The sequence below is a fragment of the Fulmarus glacialis genome, unplaced genomic scaffold (genome assembly GCF_000690835.1).
Source record: "Fulmarus glacialis isolate BGI_N327 unplaced genomic scaffold, ASM69083v1 scaffold31079, whole genome shotgun sequence".
Lineage (NCBI taxonomy): Eukaryota > Metazoa > Chordata > Aves > Procellariiformes > Procellariidae > Fulmarus > Fulmarus glacialis.
In genome coordinates, this window is record NW_009231994.1 from 40 (window position 1) to 24,726 (window position 24,687).

The window sequence follows — 24,687 nt, forward strand, 5'->3', positions numbered from 1 at the left end:
TAGGCTGCTCTCATGAAGTTTACCACCTGTTTTTGTTCTGTAGTCAAAAATTGCTGACAGGCATTAATTGGCCTAATTAAGCTGTGTGCATTCTTTCTGTTATCTATGGCGATGTCAACTACAGCAGCATTAATGGGACCAGGACTTGGCTGAAGTGTCTTTAGGAACATGGCAGTCTGGGAACAGTCAGGCTGGATTAGTCCCGTGGTCTTTCTTACACAATATTGAGAGATTTCTTAACCTTGAGCGCTTAGCTCAGCTTGTACCCAAAGCAGGAGACTTAAGCCCTCTTCCCATGCGTGTGTTATCACTGACTATTGAGACCTCTGAACAGTGTTGTTCAGAGATACTTGTCCTTGAATCTCCAGGACAATGACTTCCGCATTATCTCTGTCTCCTTTTTAGGATGCTGGAAGAGGAAAAGGACAAAGAGCAGCGAGACCGAGTTTGTTCTGATGAGGAGGAGGATGAAGAAAAAGGAGGGAAGCGCGTCATGGGACCGCGAAAGAAATTTCAATGGAATGATGAAATCAGGTTTGCATAATTTAGAAATTAATTGAACCCGTGACTTGTCTTATTCTATGCAGTTGGAAGTGAAGCATTTCAGTATTGGTATCTTGTTTTCAGAGCAGCGCTGATCATCTGTATTAACAGTCAGCTTGGAGGTTTGTGGCAGACTGTGCTGTTTATGGAATCCACTATTGCATTTATTAAATCTCAGCCTTATATACATTGCAAAACTAAACTGATTTCAGGCACAGGCCAACTCTGAGAGAAGTGCTAAGAAGCCTCTGTGCAGAGGCCAAAGGAGAGGGACAGAGCTTTGGGAAAAGAAGGAACTTGGCTGAATTGCTGAAATCCTACAGACTAGACTCTTAACCAGACCAGATTTGTGCTTGTGAAAGCAGTTAAAGCTCATGGGGATTGCTGCCCCTGGCACCCAGGGGTCTGACAAAGAACAGGATGCTGGGTGAAGGGGCAAGTGGCAAAGGATGAAATGAGAATCAATCACGCTGTCTTCATCTTATTCTGTAACAAATTGGGGTGCTGCTCTGTAGATGGCTGATTCATTTAGAACCAAGCAAGCTTCACTTCCTGCCTTCTCGTTGCCTCTCAAAAAAACTGCAGAGCGGTTCAGTTCTGCGGTTGTTTATGACGCCTGTAATTCTGGCACTGGTTTACTACCTCTGCTGTTTCGGGATATTAAAATGGGAAGGGGTAAGAAGGCTTTTCTCCGCGGCGCATCGAAGTGCGTGCACACACAGAGCGAGGGATGTGCCTTTCCCTTCCTCTTTCTTGCGGAGGCAGTGCAGGGTTGGTTTTATTAGCAAGGTGTTATGCAGAGCCAGACGTGTCTTGGCATATTTATCCAGCCCCGGATAAACAGAATGACCTCCAACTGGGGAAAGTTAATCTGCGTAACTGTATTTGAAATCTTCCTGTTCTTCAGGGAGCTGCTTTGCCACTTGGTGAAGATTAAGTTGGATGGTTATGACCTTGACAAGAATAAGGCTCAGTCTCTAGAGGATTATGTGAAGACCTTCCTAGATGGAGAGGTGAAGCCCCTTTGGCCAAAAGGCTGGATGCAGGCCAGGTGAGCAAGAATCAAGTTGTACTGCAGGGATTCCTTGTCATAAGGGACCTCGGAAGGTCATTAGTCCTACCCCTGTTCAAAGAATGGCTAGCTTCAAAGTTAGATGAGAGTGTTCAGGGCCTTGTCCTATGGAGTTCTGGAAATCTCCAAGGATGGAGATTACTGCAGCATCTCTGGGTCCCTGTTCTGATACTTAATCATTCTTCGTGAAATCTTTTCTCCTTATTTCCAATCAGAATTCCCCTTGCTGCACTGAACTGAATATTCCCTCTTTTTGCTTTTTACTGTGCACCTTTGAGAATGGTCTGGCTCCATCTGCTTCGTGGCTCCCCGCCCCCCAACTCTTTAGGTAGTGGAAGACTGCCATTAGATCCTGCCTCGGTTTTCTCATTTTCCAGGCTAAGCAAACCCAGTTCCCTCCACCTCTCCTTGTATGTCCTGTGTCCCTGTTCCTCAGCCACCTTAGTGGCTCTGGACTGTCTCCAGTTTGTCGACATCTCTCTTGTATTGTGGGGACCCTGAAGCTGGATGCTGTATCCAGATGTGACCTCACAAGTGCTAAACAGAGGGGAATAAGCACTTGAACTGCTGCTGGCTGTGCTCTTGCTAATACCTGCCAGTATATAGTTAGCTCTCAGCAGTCCACCCTTGTAGCAGTGGCTCATGTTCAACTTGTCCACCAGGACCCCTGGGTCCTTTTCTGCAAGGCTGCTACATAGCCAGTTGGCCCCCAGCCTGTGTTGCTGTGTGAGGTTATTCCATCCCAGCTGCAGGACTTTGCGTTTGTCTTTGTTGAACTTCACAAGGTTTGTGTTGGCTCCTTTCTCCAGCCTGTCCAGGTCCCTGTGAATGGCAGCCCTGCCCTCCAACATATTCTTCCCCCTCCCTCCGTTTTCATATCACCCTCAAACTTATTGAGACTGCAGTCCGTGCTGTCGTCCAGGTTGTAAATGACAGTGTTGAGTAGTCTTGGCCCCCGTATTGACCTCTGATGGATGCCACTGGCAGTGACAAGTTACAAGGTAGAACCGGGACTGAGGTGAGGCTGACTGGCCTGTGGTTTCTTGAATCTGTATTACAAAGGATCACTTTGTAATCTGTCTCACGAAGGATACATTTTTCAGACACTTTGCGAAGTCTTCCCTAGATCCTAGAGTATTCCCAAAAGCAAGCAAAGCAGAAAGTTTTAGGGGCTTCGGACTTGCACATCAGAGAGCAGAGTAAGTAGGAATTTGGTGTGGTTTTCTTTACCCTATCTGGTGTCTTCACTGCTGTTTCCTGCTCTTTCACGCCCTCCATCATCCATGCCATTGAGCTGGCAATTGCAGAGAACCATACGAATTGCAGTCATTCTGCTGGGACTGTCATCAGCTTCTGGCCTGCTTTGTTTTGCTCAATAGTTTTAAAGAAAGGACAACTGTACAGTCTTACTGCTGGAATCTCTATCTCTTTGCGTTGAAAGAGCTGGGCAGCGCTGTCTTCTTCTGTCTGCTGAATTTGCTTTTTGGCTTTCATGGGGGATAAAGGAAGAAGTAGGTACCAGTTCTTAAGGGCAGTAAGTTTGTGTAGCACGTTACAGATCCATTTGGAAAAGTCCATGGCCACCTACTGCAGTAGCATGTGCATGGTTGTAGTGTGTTGTTTTAGTGTACGGGAGGTGAATGATGGCATTAAGAGGAGAGTGCAGATTCCTACTTAGTTAATGAGGATATTACCAGCTTGAGGGCCTTAGCTTGCCAAATTTTAAAAACTCTTTTCTTTGAATAAAGGAAATTAAAATCTTTTCCCCCTAGTTTGTAGGTGAAACTGTTCGTGGGCATACAGATTTTCACCTAAGACTCAGTGTAGGAGGGCCTTCCAGTGAAGTTAATTACAGAATGACTGAATAAAAGCGGTTTTCCTGGTTGCTTTCCAATGGCTCAAGGACAATGGTTTCTCCTGCTGGGACCTGATGGAGTTGGACTTGATGATCCTTATGGGTCCCTTCCAGCTTGAGATACTCTATGATTCTATGACTTTGTCGTTTAAAGACAGAGGATAGACTGACAGCCACACAGAAGGGGAATGGAGGGATTGGCAACACTAGGAGAATTGTAAACAATTTTGTGGTCAAGTCAGCTTGATTCACTGTCATCATGATCACAGAAGTTCATCTTTAAGAAGAGCTTGAAGATGGACAGAGTAGCAACTTTGTGTATGAGTTCAGAGAGGCCCTGCCATGATTCCAGTTTCTCAGGTAGCATTAAAAGGCGATTAACAGAATATAAGGTTAAAATAAGTTTCCTTTTTAAAAGAAAAAGGATGACAAAAGAGTTTGTCAGGCTGTTAATAGCAGACGGGAAGCATATTCCATATGCCAGTACTGAAGGTGTATTTATAAGCTTCTCACCCTGACATCTAAGGCGGCAGCTGAGCGGCAGCTGTTTTGGGTGAAGTAGTGTTTGTGTGAGATTCTGGTTTACTTAGCCTCAGTAGTAAAGGGTTTTGGATGAAGCTCTATTTATTGGTTGTGGTTAGTCAACTGTTACAGAAATGGTTGTGCTGATTTAAGAAGTCACCTCAGCTGTTGGCTGGGGATGCAAAGGCAACAGAGACATGCGATGTGCGAAGGCTTCTCATCCATATTGCTGTAGTGAGGCAAGGGAAGGTAACCTTTCTCTCTTGAAGTTGGTGAAGAGTTCTTGTATGATCTGCCAGCTCTCTTGGGTGATCTGTGGCAGCAGTAACGCCCAGCTTGAATGATGGTACTGCCTCTCCAGTTGGCTGTCAGCTTTTTAAGCTGATAGAGCTTTTTCCTTAGTTATTGTCCAACAACTGCCTTAACGGCCTTTCCAGCGCCTACAAGCATAGCTCCCCAGAAATGGAATTGTGTGGGGGAATTCAACAGGATTTTCCTGGAAAAGCGATGAATATTTGTTTGCTCTCTGTGGTTTTAATTTCACTAAGTCCCCTGCTGTACTGTGCAGCTCTGTCTCCAGTGATCCCAGCTGCTCTACTGGGTCTTGCTGGATATCACTTCTCATTGCTCTCTTCCCTTCTTAGGACACTGTTTAAGGAGAGCAGGCGTGTACATGGACACCTCACATCAGTCCTGTGAGTATCGCGCAGCATTGCTTTGGAGTGATAACTGGTGAACTCCGTTCCCTGGGGCCTGGGTGGATCATACAGAAGCACCTGAGCTTGCTTGGCTCCCATCAGATAGTTTGGCGCTGCTTCATTTGGGGAGGTCTAGGGAGAGGAGTCCTTTGTGTGTGACATCTCCCAACAACAGCCTTCCTGAGGTGCTTTAGCCTTACAGTAAGCTCAGAGATAAGAACTTTTCCAGGTTGCCTCCTGGCCTTGTTCAACAGACTGGAGTCAGGCCTCTGTGCTAGTCCCTGGGAGGCAGATCAAGGTAAAACGGAGCGTGATGCCAGCACTGTGATTATTGCTACCTGTTCAGTTGGTCCTTACTGGATTCTGGATTCCCTCTTTCTTGTTGCCTGGTTAAAGGAGGGGTACAATGAGCTCAAGCTAGTGAAGATGGGTGAAACAGGCTTGTGGGTGACAAACCAAGAGAGCCATTGGAATCCAGCTGGGCAGGTGCTTTAATGCCAAAGGGTCTCATGGATCTTGCTGGCAGTCTATAATAGATGATGATATGGACTTAGGCTGATGTCTGTTTGACAGACGGTCCTGTTCTTGGCACTGGATGAGCAAGGGGAAGTGTGAGAAAGAGTATGAAATAGAGTGCAGAGTCATCCTTCCCTCAGCCATACCATTCTGGCCTTCAGGGATGTCTTGTACCAGAGATTGCATCTGACCAGACCAAATGATCTATTTTCCGTGAATTTGGCAGATGCTTTTGCATCCTTGACTTCTTCTGGGAACCTAAAAGAAATGTGTAACTTTTCTCCAAAACAGTCTCTGTATCAGTTTCTCTCTGGGTATTGCTATTAGTCAGGTCAGCAGTGGGTTCCTGTAGAAGCTCCTAGCCCTGCAGCCGGTACACGGTGTGTCTGTTGAGTGCTTTCACTGCTCTGCTACCATTTCAAGACTCTGCTCCGATCCCTAATTCATTCCCCTGTGTGGGAGTTGGGGCTTCCTAGAGCAGCAACCAAATGTCATACGGTTTTGAATCCTAGCAACCTGAGATGCTGCCTCTGTTCCCTTGGTTCTTTGCAAAAGACTCAGTGGATCATCATTAACAGGGCCCAAGTGTGCTCCCTAATTGGATGCTTCCCTGCGGGCATTCAGTGAGCCATGTTTCTTTTGTCTCCCTCAAAACAGGGTGAAGAAGAAAGTTATAGCTCCTACTAAGGTGAAAGTGAAGGTGAGTTCTTTGTTTTCTGGTTCTCATGGTTGACATACACCAAGAGTCAAGTGTCTGCCATCTTAAATCCTATATTTGAGCCTTGTTTCTATACATTAGGTACAAGGAAGTTGTACTGTGAAATAGCTTTAGTCAGTATTGGGCTTAAAAAAACAACTAAAACAGCAGCTAAAATTGATGGCAGCAGCAGTCGGGAGGGAGGCGGGGGGATGGCTGGCACAGAACATGCCTATTCTGCCTTTTATCCCCAAATCAGGAACCTTCCCTTCCCTTTTCAGCAGAAAACCCTGCTTCTCTTCTCACTCTGCCTTCTCTTGTGGTTTTGTTCCAGGAATCTTCCTGCAAGCCAGATAAAAAGGTGTCGGTTTCTGTTCCTTCGATGCACTCAAGCAGCACCTTAGCTCTGTCTTCAGAGCCCCAGGGAGGAGCTCTGGGCATCAGTGCCCAAACCAGAGAACTCTTGTCCCTTGGGACAGCCCAAGCAGCCAGCAGCACTGGCACTCCGGCTACCTTCATGGATGACTCCTTGGATGAGGACTTAATTCATAATCCCACTTCCTCCCTCGAAGCAGTCTCTAAGGAACTGGCTGTGCTGAACAGCAGAGCGGGAGGGAGCCCTGACTTTACTCTTCCTGGAGCTCCAAAAGCTCCATCAGAGAAGATCCCAACTCTTGCATCCTCAGAGGAGAAGAGGACATTTCCAAAGTCCAACCCTGCCCCTACATCATCCTCTGGTTCCCTCCAGTCTCCGCTAAATTTCCTGGCTGAGCAGGCCCTGGCATTGGGCCAATCTTCTCAAGACAAAAAGGCAGAGAACTCTAATTACAAAGAGCTCTCTTGCCAAGCCTCCCCCAGCAAAATCCTTCCTGATGCACACCAGGCTAAACAGAAACACCACAGCCTGGTCCGGCCAAGCCACGGGCCTCAGACCTCCACCCCAGTGCCGGGTTCTCAGGTGAAGGTCTTTCACTCAGGCAGCCAGCTACAGAAAACTTTCACCTCCCCGGCTCCGTTTGTCAAACTGCAGAATCCCAAGTCCTCCTCCCCACTGCCCCAACGCTCCCTCCTCCAGCAGGTCAAGTCATCAACCAAAGCTCAGAGCTTCCATTCCTCTGCGTCACCAGGCAGCACCCAAAACTCCGGCAGCTCCCACAAGAGCGCAGGCTCATCCTCATCATCTCTCAGCTACACAGGAAAGCACTCAAGTGGCTCTAGCTCTTCAGGACAATCTTACAAATCGCCCTTCGTTTCTGGTTCCCTCTCCAAGCACGGGTCTTCTTCCAGCAGCTCCTCATCTGGAGCTTCTGCAAACCAGGGCTGCTCCTCTGGGAGCTTGCTGCCCAGTGTGCAGACCCCTTCCTCGGGCCAGGCGTCCAGCCGCCCGTCCTCCAGCTCCTCGGTGAAGAAGACTCCCGTTTCGCAGAAGCTGACTCTGGTGGCACCTCCCGGAGGTTCAAACGGAGATTCTAGCGGGGGCACTCAAGGAGTGGCCAAATTGCTGACCTCCTCCCTAAAGCCAGCTGTTGTTAGCAGCACCGCATCTTCTACCTCTGTGCCGGTAAGCAGGGGTGTGCTGGCCTAGCCTAAAGCCAGGAGAACGCATGGCACTGTGTCAGGCCATCTTCTAACTTGTTCAGACCTGCCATAAAGTGATGACTTCAAAAGAATTTCCTGAAATTCTTGAATGACTGTCTGGATCTTGGCTGCTTAGGCTAGGGAGTCCTGGCCTTTGCCACGGGCTTGCACTCCAGAATTCAAGCTTTCATTTTCAGCTTAAAGTAACAACTGAGCAAAATACTGTTCAATAATGTCTCATGAAGGACTCCTGGGTTACCTATACAGACTTGTATTCTTCAGCCATTGTATTTAATGATATAAGGACCTTAATTTTCATCTATAGCAAAACAGTAATCGTTCCTAACGCTGTAGGATTAATTTGTTGTTGGCTGCTCATATCTGCTTTCTTTTGTGGCATGTGGAAAGAGCTGGGCAATTAAATGAGTATATTTAAATGGGCCTGAAAACCATGTACTGCTCAGCCTGTGTACCTTGTCTGTTACTGAGATGGAGAGCTGAAAAGCATTCCCCGGTGGTATCTCTCTCCATGGGAGAGATCTCAGATAACGTTCTTGGGTGCAGGGGTACACCAAACCTTGGTGCCTTCAGTTGTCAGCAGTGATACTCTGCTAGAAGTGAGTAGAAGCATCCGCCCTGGAACTCACAGGCAGTGTGTAAGCTTTTCCTCTGCCTAATGGAGGCACAGTTCCAGAGTAAGGGAACAACAGAGAGAAATCCAGTATGGTCACACTTAAAAGAGCTTAGCATCCAGCAGCTGGATGGCCAGTGTCCTGGGCACCTCCAGATGGCCTCAGGAGTTGGCAGTGCCTGGGCCCTGGCTGGGAGGGCGCTTCTTGCAAGGAGGAATACTTGAGCGCTCTATATTTTGCAGTTCTTCTTTAAGTATGAATGATGCTATGCCTTGGTTTTCCTACTCCTGACTGACCTTTTCTATTGCTTTTCAGAAAGGAACTAGTGGAGCAGTGCTGCTAACGAGTTCTTCCTCGTTAAGTGTACTGGCTCCATCCTACAAGTCCAGCAATCCAAAGCTGCCAGCTGCCCTGAGCTCCACCCCGTTAGGTATTATCTCTCCTATTCATTCCTTCCCTCTTCATGTCATCTCCTTCAGTTCAGACTCCTCCCCAAAAGCAGGAGTATCAAAGGATGCAATAGTTACGGGACCTGCTCCAGGAACTTTCCACCATGGCCTTGGCCACAGTGAGTATCCTTCCTAGTCATGCATGTGTGTGTTACTTGTGCCTGTGCTGTCAAATAACAAGAACGCCAATGCTCTGCTGTGTTAACCCATTGCAGACCAACCCATCTCTCTTGCTGTTGCTTCATGCTGTAGTTCCTGCACTTAAATCTCCAGCGGTTGCATTTGGAGAACCTTGGGCACATCTCTATAGCTAGCCCAGAAGTCCCAATAGCTAGAAGCTGAGCTATAGGCTAACTGCTGCAGCTCTTCTGCTCATTTCTGTCTTAGATGTGTATTTGTTCTTTTTTTCCCCTCTCCTTTCTTTGTTTTTCTCTCTAGGTCTTCTAGCTGGCTTGCACTCCAGCCCCCACCATGCAGCGTCACTCCCACATTCTGCCCTGTCCACTCATTTACCGCAAAGTTTGCCAGGTAACTTGTCAGACGGTCGTGTTTGTCTTCTGCGCCGTGAGTCATCCTCTATCTCAGCAGATACTTCCTCCAGGGGTGAAAGCAAAGTGGTTGTCTACGTTGTCCGACCGGTGCAGTCGTTGCTAAAACCTGCGGCCTCCCCGAGATACAAAGCGAGGCACAGCCCTCTGTCCTTCACTGTTTAGTTAGCCAGGGCAAACTTGTGTGTTTCTGGAATAATGAGCCCTCAGTGCTTATAGCAAGTGTTGGTTCCTGGAGGTACTCAGCTTTGCTGCTTGCGTCGTGGTGAAGAATTACCCTGCCGGGATTAAAGCTGTGGATGTTTATGCACAGTCTGCTAGGACTGCCCAGGAATGAATATTCTGGCTCTGTGGAGTTTTGTTTTTGGTGACCTATATAAAATGTGTCAGACCAGAATGTCTTGCATCTGTGCACTGAGCTAATTGCCTGCATCTCCTTCGTGACAAGTTTGTAGTGTAAATGGAGACTGCTTTACTGGTGTTGACAATGTGATGATTTTGCAGTTAAGCCTGTTCCTGCCCCAGTTTGATGCCTGCAGAAGAATGCATAAAACAGGAGATTTCCGAAGAACACCTTCTCTGCTCGTAAATGGAGTCCTGCCTGGTGGGCTGTGAGCATGTGTAAATACAGTAGCACTGTGGAGGAAGGAGGCGAGTAAGAGGGACCCATGCAGCATTCAAAAAATCGAAATGCAGGGCCAGCAGATCAGGCTTATCTGCTTCAGGGAGTTGCTTATCCCATTGGTAATTGCTATTTCTGCTTTCTTGATCAAGTGTTCTTTAGCACTTCAGTGCGGTTCAGTGCTGCTGTCTTAGTACCTGCTCCTGTTGTGATTGTCTTACTGGGCAATACGAGCCTGATTTAGGAGTGGATGTGCTAGCCTGGTATTGTGGCACTGGGGCCATTAGATGCGTGGATAACCCACCGGAGTTTATGTGGCCTCCTGTAGCATTCATGGGGTAAAATGCCCTTGACTGCTGAGCGCAGTGCTTGTTTGATGAAGAAAGAAGAGTGCTGTGCACTGGTGAAAATTCGAAGAATTTGTCGTCTGTGCTTCTTTCGCTGAAGTTTGTCTGTGGCAGGTTGTTACGCTACTCTGATGCGGTGGAGCAGAAGAAGGAGGTACTAGCAGCAATCCCTGGTGTGACAGACCCTTCCTTTCTGTTTGCAAATTCACGGTTACTGGAGAGTGAGATGATTGATTTCGGTTTGAACGTGGGATGTGAAACGTATTCTGTGTCACTGAGAAGGAGTTCTCTGTCCCATTATTTGAGGGAATTTAGAGTGGTTACTTCACTGTTGCTTATAGGGCTTATAACAAAAGAATTTTTTGGTGGACTGCTGCTCTTAAGCAGGACATAGTGCTAGAAGCTGCGAGTAGACAAAAGGTGACTAGGAATAAGTGAAGAAAAACTGACCAGTGAGACAGCTTCAGCAGGGACCCGCTTTCTCACTTGGTGTTTTCACATAAAGATTGGAGATTGAGCCTAGTGCTATCATCTCTGGGAGTATTACCAATTGTGGTGTTTTGTAGAAGAACACAGTAGATATTTAAGTGATCACCATAATCTTAAAAGGTATTGATTTGTTTTGTGGAATAAACTGTGGTTGGCTGTATAAGCAGATGGCCAGAGCTGCATTGCTCTGTCTGAAAGCTGCGAGGACTCTGGTGTGTTGGGCGGTTGCTACAAATGCAAGGAAACGTTGATGTCTTAAACAAAAGTGCTTATACCAGCATTCATCAAAAAGCATTTGAGCAAGGAGCATCCAGTGCTTGCTTGTGTGTTGTCACTGCTGTATTTGCTGGTGGAGGTGCCTGTGTGCTGGTGCTGTGGCGATGGTTCTGACTGCTCGCTTTAGAAATGTGATGTGCTGGGACTGAGCTCTTGCATGGAATGAACTGTCCTTGTCCTGGAGAAGAAGCTGTTGCCACACTGCTCGGTGCCACTGCTGCTTAACTGCACCTCTCAGTACACCCATTTGTTCGTCATAGTCTGATGGTAGTTCTAATTGCTCCTGGAAAACTTCTGCATCCTTAAACTTCCTTCCTTTTTCTCTCTTCGGTGCATTTTCTCTTTTCCCTCCATGTCTGTTCCTTTCTGTTACTTCAGTGGTTAGATTCCTATGATTCCTGTTGCTATCAGTGGGAACCTAAAGCCTTCATTACAACGACAAAGGTGTACTAACTGTTATTTCAAACCACCTTTAGATGCAAGGCAGCCAGTACCATGTATTTCTAGTTTCCTAGATGGGGAGACATGGTAGGGTGGCTTTTAGAGAAGGGCATCGGCTAGCTAGTCGATGAGCAATCTGAATCTGTGCCGTGGTGCTTTTTCTGGGAGGCCACAGGAGACCCTCAGTGCTTCCTGCAACCCTTACTCAGGCGCAGGCATCCCCATTGTGAGATGTCTCCAAGCACCTCCTCTTACCCCCTGATTCCTTGGTGCTGGAAGGGAAAAGGAGGTCTTTGTGCGGAGAGATCTGTCCGCCCCAACTGCACGCAGCTCCGTGGAGCTGATGCCGAACCCCCTTCCCACTTGATTTTATTTTCTTTCAGATGCTTCTCAGCTTCACGGCAAAGGGTCCAATGCACAGCAGCGCAAGTTGTGACATCTGCAAGGAGGGGAGCTAGAGCACACATAGGATAAAACCAAGAGGAACAGGTCATGAACTTTGGATACCAGCTGTGTCTTTTTTTTTTTTCTTTTCTTTGTCCTCACGACAACTGGAGAGACTGAACCGCAATGAGGAACTCATTGGTGCGTTTGCTCAGAGGCTTTCAGAGCTAAGCCCCACACAAAGGGCCACCTTGAGCCATGCCCTAATGAGAGAAGCATTTTGTAGCACTGTTTTATTGCTGCTGCCCTTCACGCATTCCCTGGCACTGGCAGGAGCTAGAACTCGCAGGGAGGCTCGGGTGGCTTGGCTTTCTTGCAGTGGATTCCTGCCCACCTGTGTCTATATCTGCCAAGTACCTCCAAGTCCAGTTACCTCCTTGGTCTCCGAGTGGAGGGTATGAAAGGTGCTTCTTTCTTCTGCTTTGGATTTACTTGGATAATTCTAGCACTGCCAGTGCTTTCTGAAGACGTTTGACTAACTTTTCAATTGTACTATAAAACTGTGCTACAGTTAATAGGAGGACTTCACATTTCCTGTGTGGTGAATCTAATGAACCACCTGATGTTCCCCTCTGGAGGAGAAGGAAGACTCTTTAGAGAGACGTTTTTAGATGCAGTTGTTGACTTTGAGAATTTTACTTCTTTTGGGTTTTGGATTTTTTTTCCTCCTGCTCAGTTTTATCCTCATTACCATCGAATGCATTGGATTGAATGGGACGCTTCTCAGCATGTCACGTGTATAGGAAGACATAATTCCAGTGCCTTTTATGGTGGAGCAAGAATGGACTAGTGACACGCATTTCAGCCCTGTTTTGTGTGCTCCTCAACCCTTTTTTAATCATTCTGTATTTAAAATGTATTCTGTTTTATTTAATAGAGCTTTTTATGGTTGCACATCAAAAAAAAAGCTGCACTGTCTGGACTTCAATGGTGTCTTGGTGACTGAGAACACAGTACCAAATCCAGCAAGAGCACCAGTTCTTATCCGAGTTTGTGCAAGTGGGTTCCAGACCCTCCCCTAAAGCCATTCTTTCCTAGGGTCGTCAGTTAGGATCTCTTTGGTGGGCAGAGGGAATGATCTAGATTAACCAAGGTCACTACTAGTCAAATGAATTCCAGAGAATAGTATTGCTCTCCTCGATGATTTCTGCACTAGGATCATGTGCTTGTCACAGCTGCAGGAATGGGGACCATCTAGAATTGGGGTGTGTCTTTTCTTTTTAATTTTTTAACTCTTGCACCTGAATACTTCTCCTGAGCACACCCTTTCAACCTGTGTGTAGCTAAGGGCGGGCTGTGGTTCCAACTGAGCTTTATGGGTTTTGATTTTCTGCTCTTCCCCCAGTCTGCCTTTTCTCAGGCCCCACAGCCACATCTGAATCATGCAGTAGTAGTGCTGATCCGCAGAGACTGTACTGGTAATTCGAGCAAAAGCTTGCAGCCTTCCTTCCTGAGCTTTGGGGAAGGATGCTGACACTGAGTATACCAGCAAATACCTGCTTTAGTTTTCCCCATTTTTGGTAATATCCAAGACGGACTGTTTTCAATTTGAGCTGATACATAATTTCCCAAGATCAGTGCATTGTTTGTATTTTAAAAAAGAAATGCAGCTCAGATTTAAAATTCGTTTACAGAAGATACCTAGGTTGTAGCAAAAGAGCCAAAGACAGAACTTGTGTTATTAAAACTAAGCACAGCAGTTATGGATGGACTCTGAGCAGTGGATGTCGCATGGTTCCCGTTGAAGGCCTAATCCTGAGAGGTACTTTGCACCTTCAACTTCCCGTGGTAGCGTAAAGAGCGTTCCAACACCTGGCAGGATAGGAGCCCTCAGCGAGTGACTCGAGGTACTGGTTCTACTCCCTCTCTTTGCTTTCACTTGAATGCTTCTGCTGGGAGGCACCCGTGTGCGTGGCCAGAGCAGAATGCCCTCCTTCTAGGAATTTAGCGAAGCCTCTTGCCTCAGGGAAATGTTTATTTGGTGGAAATTCTGTGGGATATTTTTTTCTTTACATGCTATAATGAATGAGTGAATGGTATGGAGCAGAGTCGCAGCAAGGCAGAACCACGCCGAGACCCGACAGCTTATGGGGAGCCGGGAGTCTGGCAGCTCTGCCTTGACGGGGCAACTTGCAACGCTTTCGTGACGGTGTGGGGAGGCGAGGCTCCCGTGGCACTTACTTCGTATGGCAGTTCCTTTCGGGTGTAAAAGCTGCGGGTTACTACTTTTTTTTTTTTTTTTTTCTTTTGTGTGTGTTGGGACTGTCTTGCTGAAGATGGTGGGGGTGGTATGAAAACTGTTAATCTTGTACAGAACAACTGAATAAATTGTTTCAAAGTTTCCAAAATGCTTTTTTCCATCTCCTTACCTCTAGTTTCATGACTTTGTTTTCAAGAATTTGTCTTTCAGCTTAGATGATCACCTCTTGATCATCTTGTTTCTTGAGTGACTAATGAATTATTTACTGTTTTAACTGAAGTCTCTTACGTGGCAAGTAAATTACAACTCTGTCTTCAGCCGTTGTGGTGGTAGAATTGCACGTTCTCGTTCAGTGTGCTCCTGCTGATGCTTGAAGTTGACATCTGCTGGAAAGAGCAAGTGGGGTTCAGACCCCCGAGCAACAGTGGGATCCTGCGTGATCCTCTCATTCACAGAGGTAAAATAATGGTGTTGATCCCCAAGGGCAGGATGGATGTGCAGTGAATGCTTACGGCAGAGTTTACTGGGGTTCGGGTATTAGCCGAAATTTGGGAAAAAGGAAATGAACGTGCTCTAGATGTGGAAGCCCCTGGGACCATCCCAGTGCAATTCCCTGTTTTCCTGCAGCCATAGTCCCATTCGTTAGTGCAGTTCCCTCCCGTCTAATGCTCCTAATTAGTCCCGGCTCTAATGCTGCTCCAGCAATTTCCCTCTTGGAAAAGAGTCAACAGCTAAAACGAAGAGTCTTTTTTTTTTTTTTTTTTTTTTTTTTTTTTTTTATTTTTCTTTAACTTTGACTCTGAAATGGCATCTTTCTGTAAAGCCAAAGATGAAGAGACTGCCATAATTAATAAAGGAAAACCAACTTCTAATTGGAACCGCTGCATTTTTATTTTGTACTATAAATAGAATTCCCCTCTATTTCCCATTCCCTTACACAAGTAAATGAAACATGTAGCTGCATGTAACTCCATCAGTAAAATACCAGCACAAATGGCTTTTAACCATGAGGTAAGCTAACTGTGTTTCGAAGGCACTCTGCGTTTGGTTACAGCTGCATGCTTTACACTACCCTCTTGTGTTTGGCAACACTGCCGTCTCTTCACGTACTTCTCGGTGACCTCTGTGGTGTATGAATGCTCCTCCTGGATCCTCGGCTGACGCCATCAAATTACATCTGCTTCGCTCTTCCCCAGCAGCATAGGCACGTAGGTGAACAAAATGATGGTGTTTAGGTATCGATGTGGTGATAGTGAATTGAGATGTGTAGCACACCTTTGTTTTTACAGAGCTGGTTTTCTCAGAGGACGATCCTGTCATTTAGTCGGTTGTCCATGATGAAACTGTCTGGCTTACCAACATGCAGCTGACGTAACCAGCTCCTGCTGGTCACCTCGGAGTCATCTTGACCTTCAGTCTCTCTAGTGAGTGCTGTATACAGCTTTTTATGTGACTACGCGAGTATACGTTGAGGAAACTGCAGGTCCTTGGACTTCAGGTACTTCACTGTCCTAAGGCTTTTTGTCTTGGTTTTTGTTAGGCTGAGTGATTAGGTAGGGATGAAGAGGGGGAGAAGGTTTTGCTGTAGTCCTGACAAATGTGTTTTCCACTACTGGTGGTGCTTTTCTGCAGCGTATGACAGCAAGCAGTGTGGCTTCGTAGCATGGCTGGGGCAGAGGCTCTAGCATTTTGGAAGACGCAAAGGAGGGCAAGGATTTGCGGTGATCTGGAAGTCTAACAAGTGGTGCAGCTCTGACTAGCTGCTCTTAAGAAAAAGTTTCTAAAGTGGAGGGAGCGCTGTGTAATTACTTCCGGACACCAAGACTGCCAACTCCTGGATCGACAGCTCCTTGTTGAGGTAACTGTTGTACTGAGCCATGGTTAGCCTTCCACTCTTCAAGGCATCCTCAATTGAGAACTCTCTACCAGACTTTCTGTCGAGGATCACAGATGATTCCCCGTTGGGACCCTTTATTGAGATCTCCTCCCAGTCACATTCCTGACTCTTCAGTTTGACAAACAGGCTCCATTCAATGAGGCCAAACACATGAGCTTCCTCTGGAGACATTTCTTTTCCTGTGTCGGGGTCAATGACCACAATGGAGCGCCTCAGGTGGTTCTCCCTTTGCTCCCTCTTGATAGCCACTGTCTTGAGGCGATTCTGGAGTTGCTCGATCTCTGCGTCTTTTTCTCTGGATAACTGCTTCAGATCATCTAACTCTCTTTCCAAAGCTTGGAATCTGGAGTCCAGGTTTATTCCACTGTCCACGTGGGTCATGTTTCTCAAATCCCGAGCTTCTGTTGCTGTGAGTTCAATCTCTGACTGCAGTCTCCTTGTTTCCATCAGCAGGTTCTGTTTCTCAAGGTGCAGTTTGTGGTTTTCCTCCCTTAGTAAGTCTAGCTCCTTTGAGGACTTGGAGTTGTTGAATTCCACCTCGGACAGCCTGGTTTCGAGGCGGTTGATATCTGCATCTAGCTCCCTCTTACGCCTACTTTCTTCCTCCAGATTGCTCTTCAGCTTTTGAATCTCGTACTCCGTTTCTCCTTTGTCCACTTGGACGCTCTCTGAAAAGACCACTTTCTCTTTGACCTCCATCTTCTCCAAAGAAAGGAGCTTCTTTCTCAAGGCTTCTAGTTCAGTTTGCAAGACTTGTCTCCGGTGCTTTTCTTCTTCTAGCTCCAGCTTGAGGAGGGAGTGCTCCTTCTCTTGCTGGGGATCTTGCTGAAGGATCACTTTCTGTTTCACAGTCACTCGTTCTGTTGTCTCCCTCTCCTGTTCTTCCAACTCATTCAACCTAATCTTCAGCCTCTGCACCTCCAGTTCAGCCTCTCTGCGGGCCTGTCTCTCTTTCTCAAGTTCTTCTAGCTGACGCTCTAGCTCAGACCGCCTCCTCTGCAGCTTGCGGAGTTCTTCACGGAGGCAATCAATTTGCTTCAGCTCGCTCTCAATGCTCTGAGAGAAGGAGTTGACTTCAGCTTTCAAGGCAGGATCTTGCTCATACTTCACTACTTCCTGTTGGACCACTTTCTCCTTCACCTGGGAAAGTTCTTCCTCCTTCTGTCTCACTTTCTCTTCTTGGAGTAGCCGTTCCCTCTCCAGGTCAATGTGTTTCATCTGTTCATCTGCTAGCTGCACTCTCAGAGACTCTACCTCCTCTCTAGTCTTGGGGTCTTCCCGAAACTGCAGAATTTCTTGAACAACTTCCTTCATGTGCACTTGAGGTTTGGTATCTTTCAAAGCTTGTATCTCTTGTTTCAGCTGGTAGATCTCAAGGTCAGCTCTTTCAATTGCTCCTGTCCTCTCTATGATTTCCTCCCGGAGTCGCTGTAGCTCCTTTTCAGTTTCTGGATCATTCTTGTACTTAATGACCTCCTTAATGACTTCTTTGACTTCTACCAGTGGCCCTCTGTTCCTCAGAGCGGCCAACTCATTCTGGCAGCTCTTCAGCTGTTCGTCACCACCTCGGTATCTCCTCTCCTGCTCTACCAGCTCCAAACGAAGGTTGGCAACTTCATTTTCAGCCTTGGGATCTGGGCGCACAATCTCACGCACTTTCTCCTGGACAACCACCTTGGCGTTCTCTTCCTCCAGCAGCTGGATCTTCCTGAGCAGCTCAGCCTTTTCCCGCTCGTTGGAACGACCCTTGGACTTCTCATCTTCGTACTGGCGCCGGAGCTCGTTCACCTCTCTCTCAATGGCTAAGTCTTTCTCTACCTTCAGCACCTCCTTGACGGTAATTTTGCCCTCGGCAATGGCCCGTTCCTTCTCAAGACGTTTGAGCTTGTCCTGGAGGAAGCTGAGCTCTTCCTCGTGCTTCTGCCGAAGGGCGCTCTCCCTCTGCTTGTTCTCTTGCAACATCCGGAATTCCATCTCCAGCTGGGGATCGTTCTGCAGCTTCAGCACCTCCTTCTCCGTTACCTTCTCCTGCTCTTTGTTCTTCTCGCTGGACAGCACAGCGATTTGTTGGCGTAAAAGGATGACTTCGTTCTCTCTGGTTCCTTCTTGCCTCCTGAGCTCTTCCAACTCTTCTTTGAGCTTCAGGATTTCATCAGCTTGAGCCTTATCTTGTTCAATACGCAGTACCTCTTTCACTATATACTCCTGCCCTCCTTCCCTCTTCTCGTGCTCCAAAACACGCAGCCTGATTTTAAGAGCCTCCAGCTCATCCTGGAGCACCTGGTTCTTGCGCTGCTCTTCTGCTAGGTTTTGCTGCAGTTTGTGGAAGCTCTCCTCCAGCTGAGGGTCAGGCACTTTCTTCAGCAGTTCTTTCTTAATAACAGTTTCTTGGGGCTTCTGGTTTTGCAGGTGGACAATGTTGTTCTGAATGGCTTTGATCTCCGCTTCTAGCTGTTGCCGACGCTGAGTCTCATCCTCAAGCTCTTTCTTCAACTTCCAGACTTCTTCCACAGGCCTTAGGGATTTTTTGGTCTGGACAAAGTCTTGTGTCCCTTGAATCTCTGGTTGCTGTTGTTGAAAAAAGAACGTGTAGTCAAAAAAACCCAAATAATCATACTTTTGGTTCTTATTTTCAGTGCCTCCTGTGACAAAACAACAGGAGGATGTTGAGCTTGGTTAATGGAGGTTGCCTATTGCAAATGCTGAACAGGGGGGATTTGCAAACAGGCTGCTCTTGAACTGCTCTGTGGGTTCCCAGCCTGAGAAATGCTTTCTGTGATGCCTGTTGCTGTCCAAACAAAGCTTTTAGCCACGGGGGACACTAATTCATGGGTTTGGCAGAAGCAGCGTTAAAAACGATGTGGAGCTTCCTAGGGTCAGTGGGAGATGGGACCAGGAAACACGGAGGGGTTGTCTATCTGATTTAAGTGTCTGCTGATGAATGATTTTGGGGGCATGAAACACTAGCTAGATTTGTTTCCAGTTCAGCTTGTAACAGCAAACACACGTGTTTATTATTGACACGATTTTCAGCATCACGTTGCCCCTGCTGATCGCTTACCTGCCGCAGGAGGCTCTGAGCGAACTCCAGGTTCTGCAGCCTCTGTTTGTTCACGGCATTTACTTCGGTGAACTTGGCTGCCAAAACAGCTTCCTATGGAACAAAAACGCGTTGAGAAAATGGTGATGGAACCAGGGGTGCTTGGTTAAGACCTGCTGAATCGAAACAATGGCCAGGCCCTAAAGAAGTAACCCTGGGTGCTCTTCTAAAAACCTTCCACAGCGGTGATCCACCACGCTTTGGGGAGGAAGAGTGATTCTCATGCGCACACACACTCTCATGGTCATACTGTATGTTTTCTGCTCAAGATATTACAAAAGAGATGCAGCTGAGGAAGAACTGGGTGGACACTTCTGCCTGCCTCGACAGGCAGGATGAGTTTGAGGCAGGCAGCAAGCAGATTCTGCATAAATAAGTAGCTTGTGGCCTGCTCTCGCTGTAAGTATTTCTATCTAGCATGCAGTCTTTGGCGGTGAAATCTCATCCTCTGTGTGAAAGTCTGGAGAGCGGAAAAAACTTCCAGGTTTTTGGCTTTTCTCCTGCCTTCCCCCTTTCAGAAAGTGCTAAATCCAGCATTTTCCCTCTCTCATTCTGGCCAGCCCAGCCCAAAGGGTTAAGAATGATGAAAAATCCCTTCCTCCCCTGATTCTCTGCCCTCCCCTGCAGTCCCCTCTGGGACCAAGGTCACCAACAGTAATTATAATAGTTTGCAAAATCCCCATTGGCCCCATAAGCTGTCATCGGCTTTAGCTCGCTGCAGGCCACCCCTTATTTACCTCCTCTTTCACTTTCGCGGCTGGAGACTGGAGCCTGGCCTTCTTGCTCATGTACCCGTTCCGGCCGTTCTCTAGGTCGAGGATGGACCGTAACTTCTCCGCTTCCAACTCGTAGTCCTGTGGGAAGAAGTTCCCAGGAGGAAAGTGAGATTTCTTGGTCCCCTTCATGCGCAGGTCCCTCCTAAACCCTGGCTTTAGGGACTTCTTTCCTTCACCTGTGTTTTGGGTGAGCTGCGGAGCATGGTGGGACCCGGAGCTGTTGGCAGGACCTCCCAGCAGGTTCTGAGTCGGGTACTGCCCTGTGACCATATGAGCACAGCCCCAGGCGTGTGCTGACCTTCTAGTTGTCTTAGTGATGCCGGGCTTGGAGTGGAAACCTTCCTTTCACAGACAATAAATCTGAGACAGTTGCCATGCTAATGGCCAGATGATGTCAGAGCAGAGATAACCTGGTTTTAGCTCATCAGTTGACTGAGCAAGGGCACTGGGCTTTCTTTAGGTGGCTCCTTGTAGGATGTAGGTGATTCTGCTGCTCTGCTCTGGTGAGACCCCCCCCTGCAGTGCTGTGTCCAGCTCTGGGGTCCTCAGCACAGGACAGACATGGACCTGTGGGAGCGGGTCCAGAGGAGGCCACAAAAATGGTGAGGGGGATGGAACACCTCTGCCATGAAGAAGGGCTGAGAGAGTTGGGGTTGTTCAGCCTGGAGAAGAGAAGGCTCCGGGGAGACCTTATTGCGGCCTTTCAGTACTTAAAGGGGCTTATAAGAAAGATGGGGCCAGACTTTTTAGCAGGGCCTGTTGCGACAGGACAAGGGGTGATGGTTTTAAACTAAAAGAGGGGAGATTCAGACTAGATATAAGGGAGAAATTGTTTACAATGAGGGTGGTGAGACACTGGCACAGGTTGCCCAGAGAGGTGGTCGATGCCCCATCCCTGGGAACATTCAAGGTCAGGTTGGACGGGGCTCTGAGCACCCTGATCTAGTTGAAGATGTCCCTGCCCACGGCAGGGGGTTGGACTAGATGACCTTTAAAGGTCTCCTCCAACCCAAACTACTCTATGATTCTATGTTAAAGTTCTCCAACAGGCAGAATTGCAGTCCTTACCTTCACTGCCTGCTGGTATTGCTGAGCCGTGGCAGAGACCTTCTGCACCTCCTGTTCCTTGCTTGCAATGTCACTGAGGAGCGCCTGGCATGCACAGAGATACATGTCAAAGGGGACACAAAATCCAAACGCATTGTTCAGCCTTTTTGAGGGTTGCCATTAAAATTACAACACCGAGAATTACAACCTTCTCGAGCTGCCCTGCTACGTGTAAACAAGGCACAGGTAGGACAGTGGGACCTTACGGCGTAAAAATAAATAAAGCTAATAAGTATTTATATTTTTCTATTTTACGTTCAGGAGCTGTCTAAGTTCTATTCCTTATCTTTTAGTGTTGTTCCTTCTCCTCTCCCCGTGGAGCCCAGGGTGCTGTCAGAAAGAATTACCGCTTGGTTCTTCAGCTTCATTTCCACTTGCTGGATGTTGTCGGTCTCCTGCGGCTCGTAGTTAGGTATGTTGCACAGGAACTGGTTGACTTTGTCGTAGTTGGTGCGGTAGTTGGAATAGGCGCTTTTTGCTTTCTGCAGGGTCTGCGTTCTGTGGGGGAAATCAGCTCAGCTTCAGTACTGTCACATCTCTTGTGTCTTCTGCAAACGCCTCTTAACCCATCCCCGCTTCCCCTGCTCCCTAAAGACACAGATCTGAGCCAGAGTTGTTTTCCTGCCAAAGTCCCCATTTCTGTTGCAGGAGCACTTGATCCTAAAGGCTGCCCAGACCTACCCAGCCAGTGCATGCCAGGAACCTCTCTCAATTCCTCCTTAGCCCTCCCTGGAAGCCCTTCTGCAACTGCTCATTCCCATGACGGTGTTATGCCTCTTCCAGATTCACCGTGGTTCCAACTCCACTGTAAATATCCCAGCTCTCCGGGCTGGTCCAGTCCTAGCTAGGTCCTGTCCTCTGTCTCACCTGTGGTCGATTTGCTTGCTGAGGTTGTTGAAGCGCTGGTTGAGTTTGTAGAGCTCGGCTTCTTGCCGTTCGATGTCGGGGCAGTGCTCCTGGAACTTGTTGGCCAGGGTGTTGGAGCACGTCTTCGTCCTTAGCAAGTTCTGCTCTGCTTCATTGAGCAAGAACCTCTTGGATTGGAGCTCGGTGCCCATGGCCTGTCGAAAAAGCAGGAGAGGGATTTTCTGGGGTTGCACACGTGCCAGGCTTTTGTTGGCGTTCCCCACCAACTCCAGCTACGGCACTGGAGCTGCCGAGGATGCTAAGGAACGGCTGAGCTGCAGTAGCGCTACTGTTACGGAGAAAGCAAGTCAGAGGCTTGCATCGTAACCAGAGCCATCTGGTAAACCTGATGGGGAGAAAAGCTAGCTCTTGCTCCCTTCTCCACCTGTTAACCTTTAAAAGCAGGCGTACTATGTGCAAAATATTTGGTGCTCCTTACGCAAGCCTTAAACCCTGCTCCTGCCAGCGCAACAGCTCCAGAAGGAGCTGCGAAACCTTCTGCACGCTAGTCTGAGCTTGGGGACTTGATGGAAGAGCTGAAGAAGGACAGAAAATTCTGGCCTAGCCAGTTCTTGGCCTTTCTAGAGCAGAAGGATTGCCAATTTTGGTCGGTAGCTTGTCCTAACGATAACTGTTCTGAAAGCCTTGCTAGGTCCATCTCTTTCAAGTATCAGGCCTCTGCGTTGCTTTCCCCAGACCATTTTATCCTTCACTTCTCCATTGGTCCTTTCATCAAATCACGAGTATTCAACTGGCATTTGCTTTCTGGTTTGGGGATGGGCAGGGTTTGCATTTAAAGCGGGGGGGGGGTCGCTGCAGTTAACGTGGGGTCTCATCTCCAGCGGGAGGAAGCCATCCCTTTACCAACTGATTCAAGCTTGGGAGTTGAGCAGCAATTACCCCAGCTTTTGGGAAGTGGTTTTGTGTGTGGAGTATGTCAATAGGGTAGAAAACTGGCTGGAGACAACACTCACCAGCAGCTCTTCTTTCTTACGGTCTACCACCCGCAAATCCTCCGGTACCGTGTCATCTATGACCAGTTTGTTCTCGTAGGTAGACAGCAGGTCTCGGCCTTGTTGGAGGCTCCTCTCGAGGTGCGTGGCCACCTCAACTCTGTGGATACAAGGGGAAAGGTGTTTAAGCACGCCTGTACCTGTCTCCTGGAGGATCCTACGTCATGCCGGGCTCAAGCCATGACTTAAGCCATGACTTACTTCTCTTGGGCAGCGCCGAGCAGCTGGACCACGCGGTCGTACTTCTTGTTGGTATTCTCCACCTTGTTCTTTACCAAGGTAGCGCTGCCAGTGTTCAGCACGGATTCGATGAAGACCTCGCACTCCTGGATCTTCCTCATTTTCTCGGGTTCAATGCAACGGACTTCATTGGTGATGTTCTGCAGTAGGAATAAAGCCTTTAGAGCAACTGAACTAGGACCTTGTGGCTACAAAGAAGCTGACCCTTGGCAGTCCAGTGTGAGAAGGGAGGTCAGGGCTGAGGGCTTGTGTTTGATGGCAGGTGCCTTTCAGCCCTGGAGGGGACAAAAGGATATTTTCTGTTATTTTCTGTTGACGTGTATCTCTTCTGGGGCAGGCTAGCTAGCCCTCAGCAAGGAAACTCTGCCTGGGGAGTGGTTCCCACCAGGTCTAGCTCTGTCAGAAACATGCTGGACTCATCGGGACCGTTGGGCTCTGCAGCCTGACGGATGAATTCTTGGACGTCAAAGCGCTGCAGGCAGTTGGAGCAATTTGCTTTCACTTGTGGTGGCACTTGGATTTTGCCACAGCCCTCGGCAGGTGATGTAACCAGGACCTGAACTTCCTCCTAAACCCAGGGAGGTTTGTGGCACAGAGCCTGGCTTAATTAGGGGTCTGGAGGAGAGGGAAGGAGCAGGATGCTACCAGCACTGGAGCCTAGCGGAGCAGGTCCACAAGGAGAAACAGTGCCCTGGACCATAAGTGTTTTCCTGCTCCTTTCTGAGCTGGTGATGGTGGTGGCAAAGTTAACGTCCCTGCTGTGCTCAGAATATGGGCAGGATCAAAACTGGAGGGCTCCCCTCTCTTCCTCACAGCCCGCACTCGGTAGCCATCACCTTTTTCCCATTCAACCTTTCTGTGACCGAGCTGGGCCAGGAGCAGCGCAAAGGTTTTTTGGCTTCTGAGGCCGCTCAAAGGGCTGCTCCCCATCTCCACTGGAAGAAGCAGCCAGCTGTAAGCATCACTCCATGCCGGCATGCTCCTGGGCTCAGGGAGCGCTTACAGCACCCAGCATACCGAGGACCACCCTGGAGACCCCCTGGGAGCACGGTGCCTGTACAGCACCGTCTGTCTGCTTCCACAGCCCCGTACCTTCAGGTCCTTGGAGCGCTCGGTGCTGTCCTGCACAGCCCGACTCTGCTCCAGCGGTGGACGGAGGTTTGCCGTTATTGCTTTCTCCTGCTTGTCCAGGTCGCTGTTCACTTTCTCCAGCCCTGCCAGAAGCTGGCGCCCCCGAACCGATGCAGCATCTGGATAACGAGGGGGGGGACCAGGTGAAAGCTGGTTGGAAGCCGGGTCTAGGCTCGATCCCACTGGTGAGTGCAAAACCCGCATCCCCCTCCACTCCCCGAGCCCTGCCTGCTGCGACCGCAGCCTGGCTGCTCTGCCCCTGCACGCATCCCAACACTGTTGTCCCCAGGACCCGTAGGAGATGGGAAGCTGTCGATGACATCCCCCCTAAGGTGGGCCACCACCTAAATTCAAAGCTACAGCAGCCTTTTTGTGCCTGGGAAGGGGCAAGTCCCGGGCTGCCCTTCCAGAGCCGCACCTCCAATGCTGTCTGCCTTCAGCCCCTCGTAACGCTGCTGGAGGACGTTCTTGCAGTTGGCCGTCTTCTCCTTCACGGTCACGTAATGATTGGCAATTCTGCAAAACGGGACAGCGTGGCCATGAGGTCAGAGTCCATCACCCCGTCGCCCATCCCGGCGCTGCTCCAGG

General features: G+C 48.5%; 2 protein-coding genes across 2 annotated transcripts in view; one reads left to right on the forward strand and one right to left on the reverse strand.

The window, feature by feature from the left end:
* Positions 1-405: 405 nt before the first annotated feature.
* Positions 406-12,636, forward strand: UBN1 (ubinuclein 1; the record flags this gene model as incomplete). The annotated part of the gene is made up of 8 exons (XM_009584757.1): positions 406-534; positions 1,451-1,594; positions 4,637-4,687; positions 5,864-5,906; positions 6,238-7,464; positions 8,429-8,681; positions 9,001-9,090; positions 11,669-12,636. Coding segments are annotated over 8 exons (1,990 nt in total), but the record flags the coding sequence as incomplete, so codon positions are not given.
* A 3,073-nt stretch (positions 12,637-15,709) lies between these two features.
* The window catches only part of PPL (periplakin), a gene marked incomplete at its 5' end in the record, with an annotated part of 17,085 nt that continues 8,107 nt past the window's right edge, over positions 15,710-24,687 (reverse strand). The window contains 10 exons of the mRNA XM_009584758.1: positions 15,710-18,394; positions 18,888-18,980; positions 19,664-19,780; positions 20,771-20,854; positions 21,157-21,307; positions 21,677-21,870; positions 22,690-22,828; positions 22,930-23,108; positions 24,061-24,218; positions 24,518-24,615. Of these exons, the coding sequence (XP_009583053.1) occupies positions 15,710-18,394; positions 18,888-18,980; positions 19,664-19,780; positions 20,771-20,854; positions 21,157-21,307; positions 21,677-21,870; positions 22,690-22,828; positions 22,930-23,108; positions 24,061-24,218; positions 24,518-24,615 (3,898 nt within the window). The remainder of the gene's footprint in view (positions 18,395-18,887; positions 18,981-19,663; positions 19,781-20,770; positions 20,855-21,156; positions 21,308-21,676; positions 21,871-22,689; positions 22,829-22,929; positions 23,109-24,060; positions 24,219-24,517; positions 24,616-24,687) is intronic.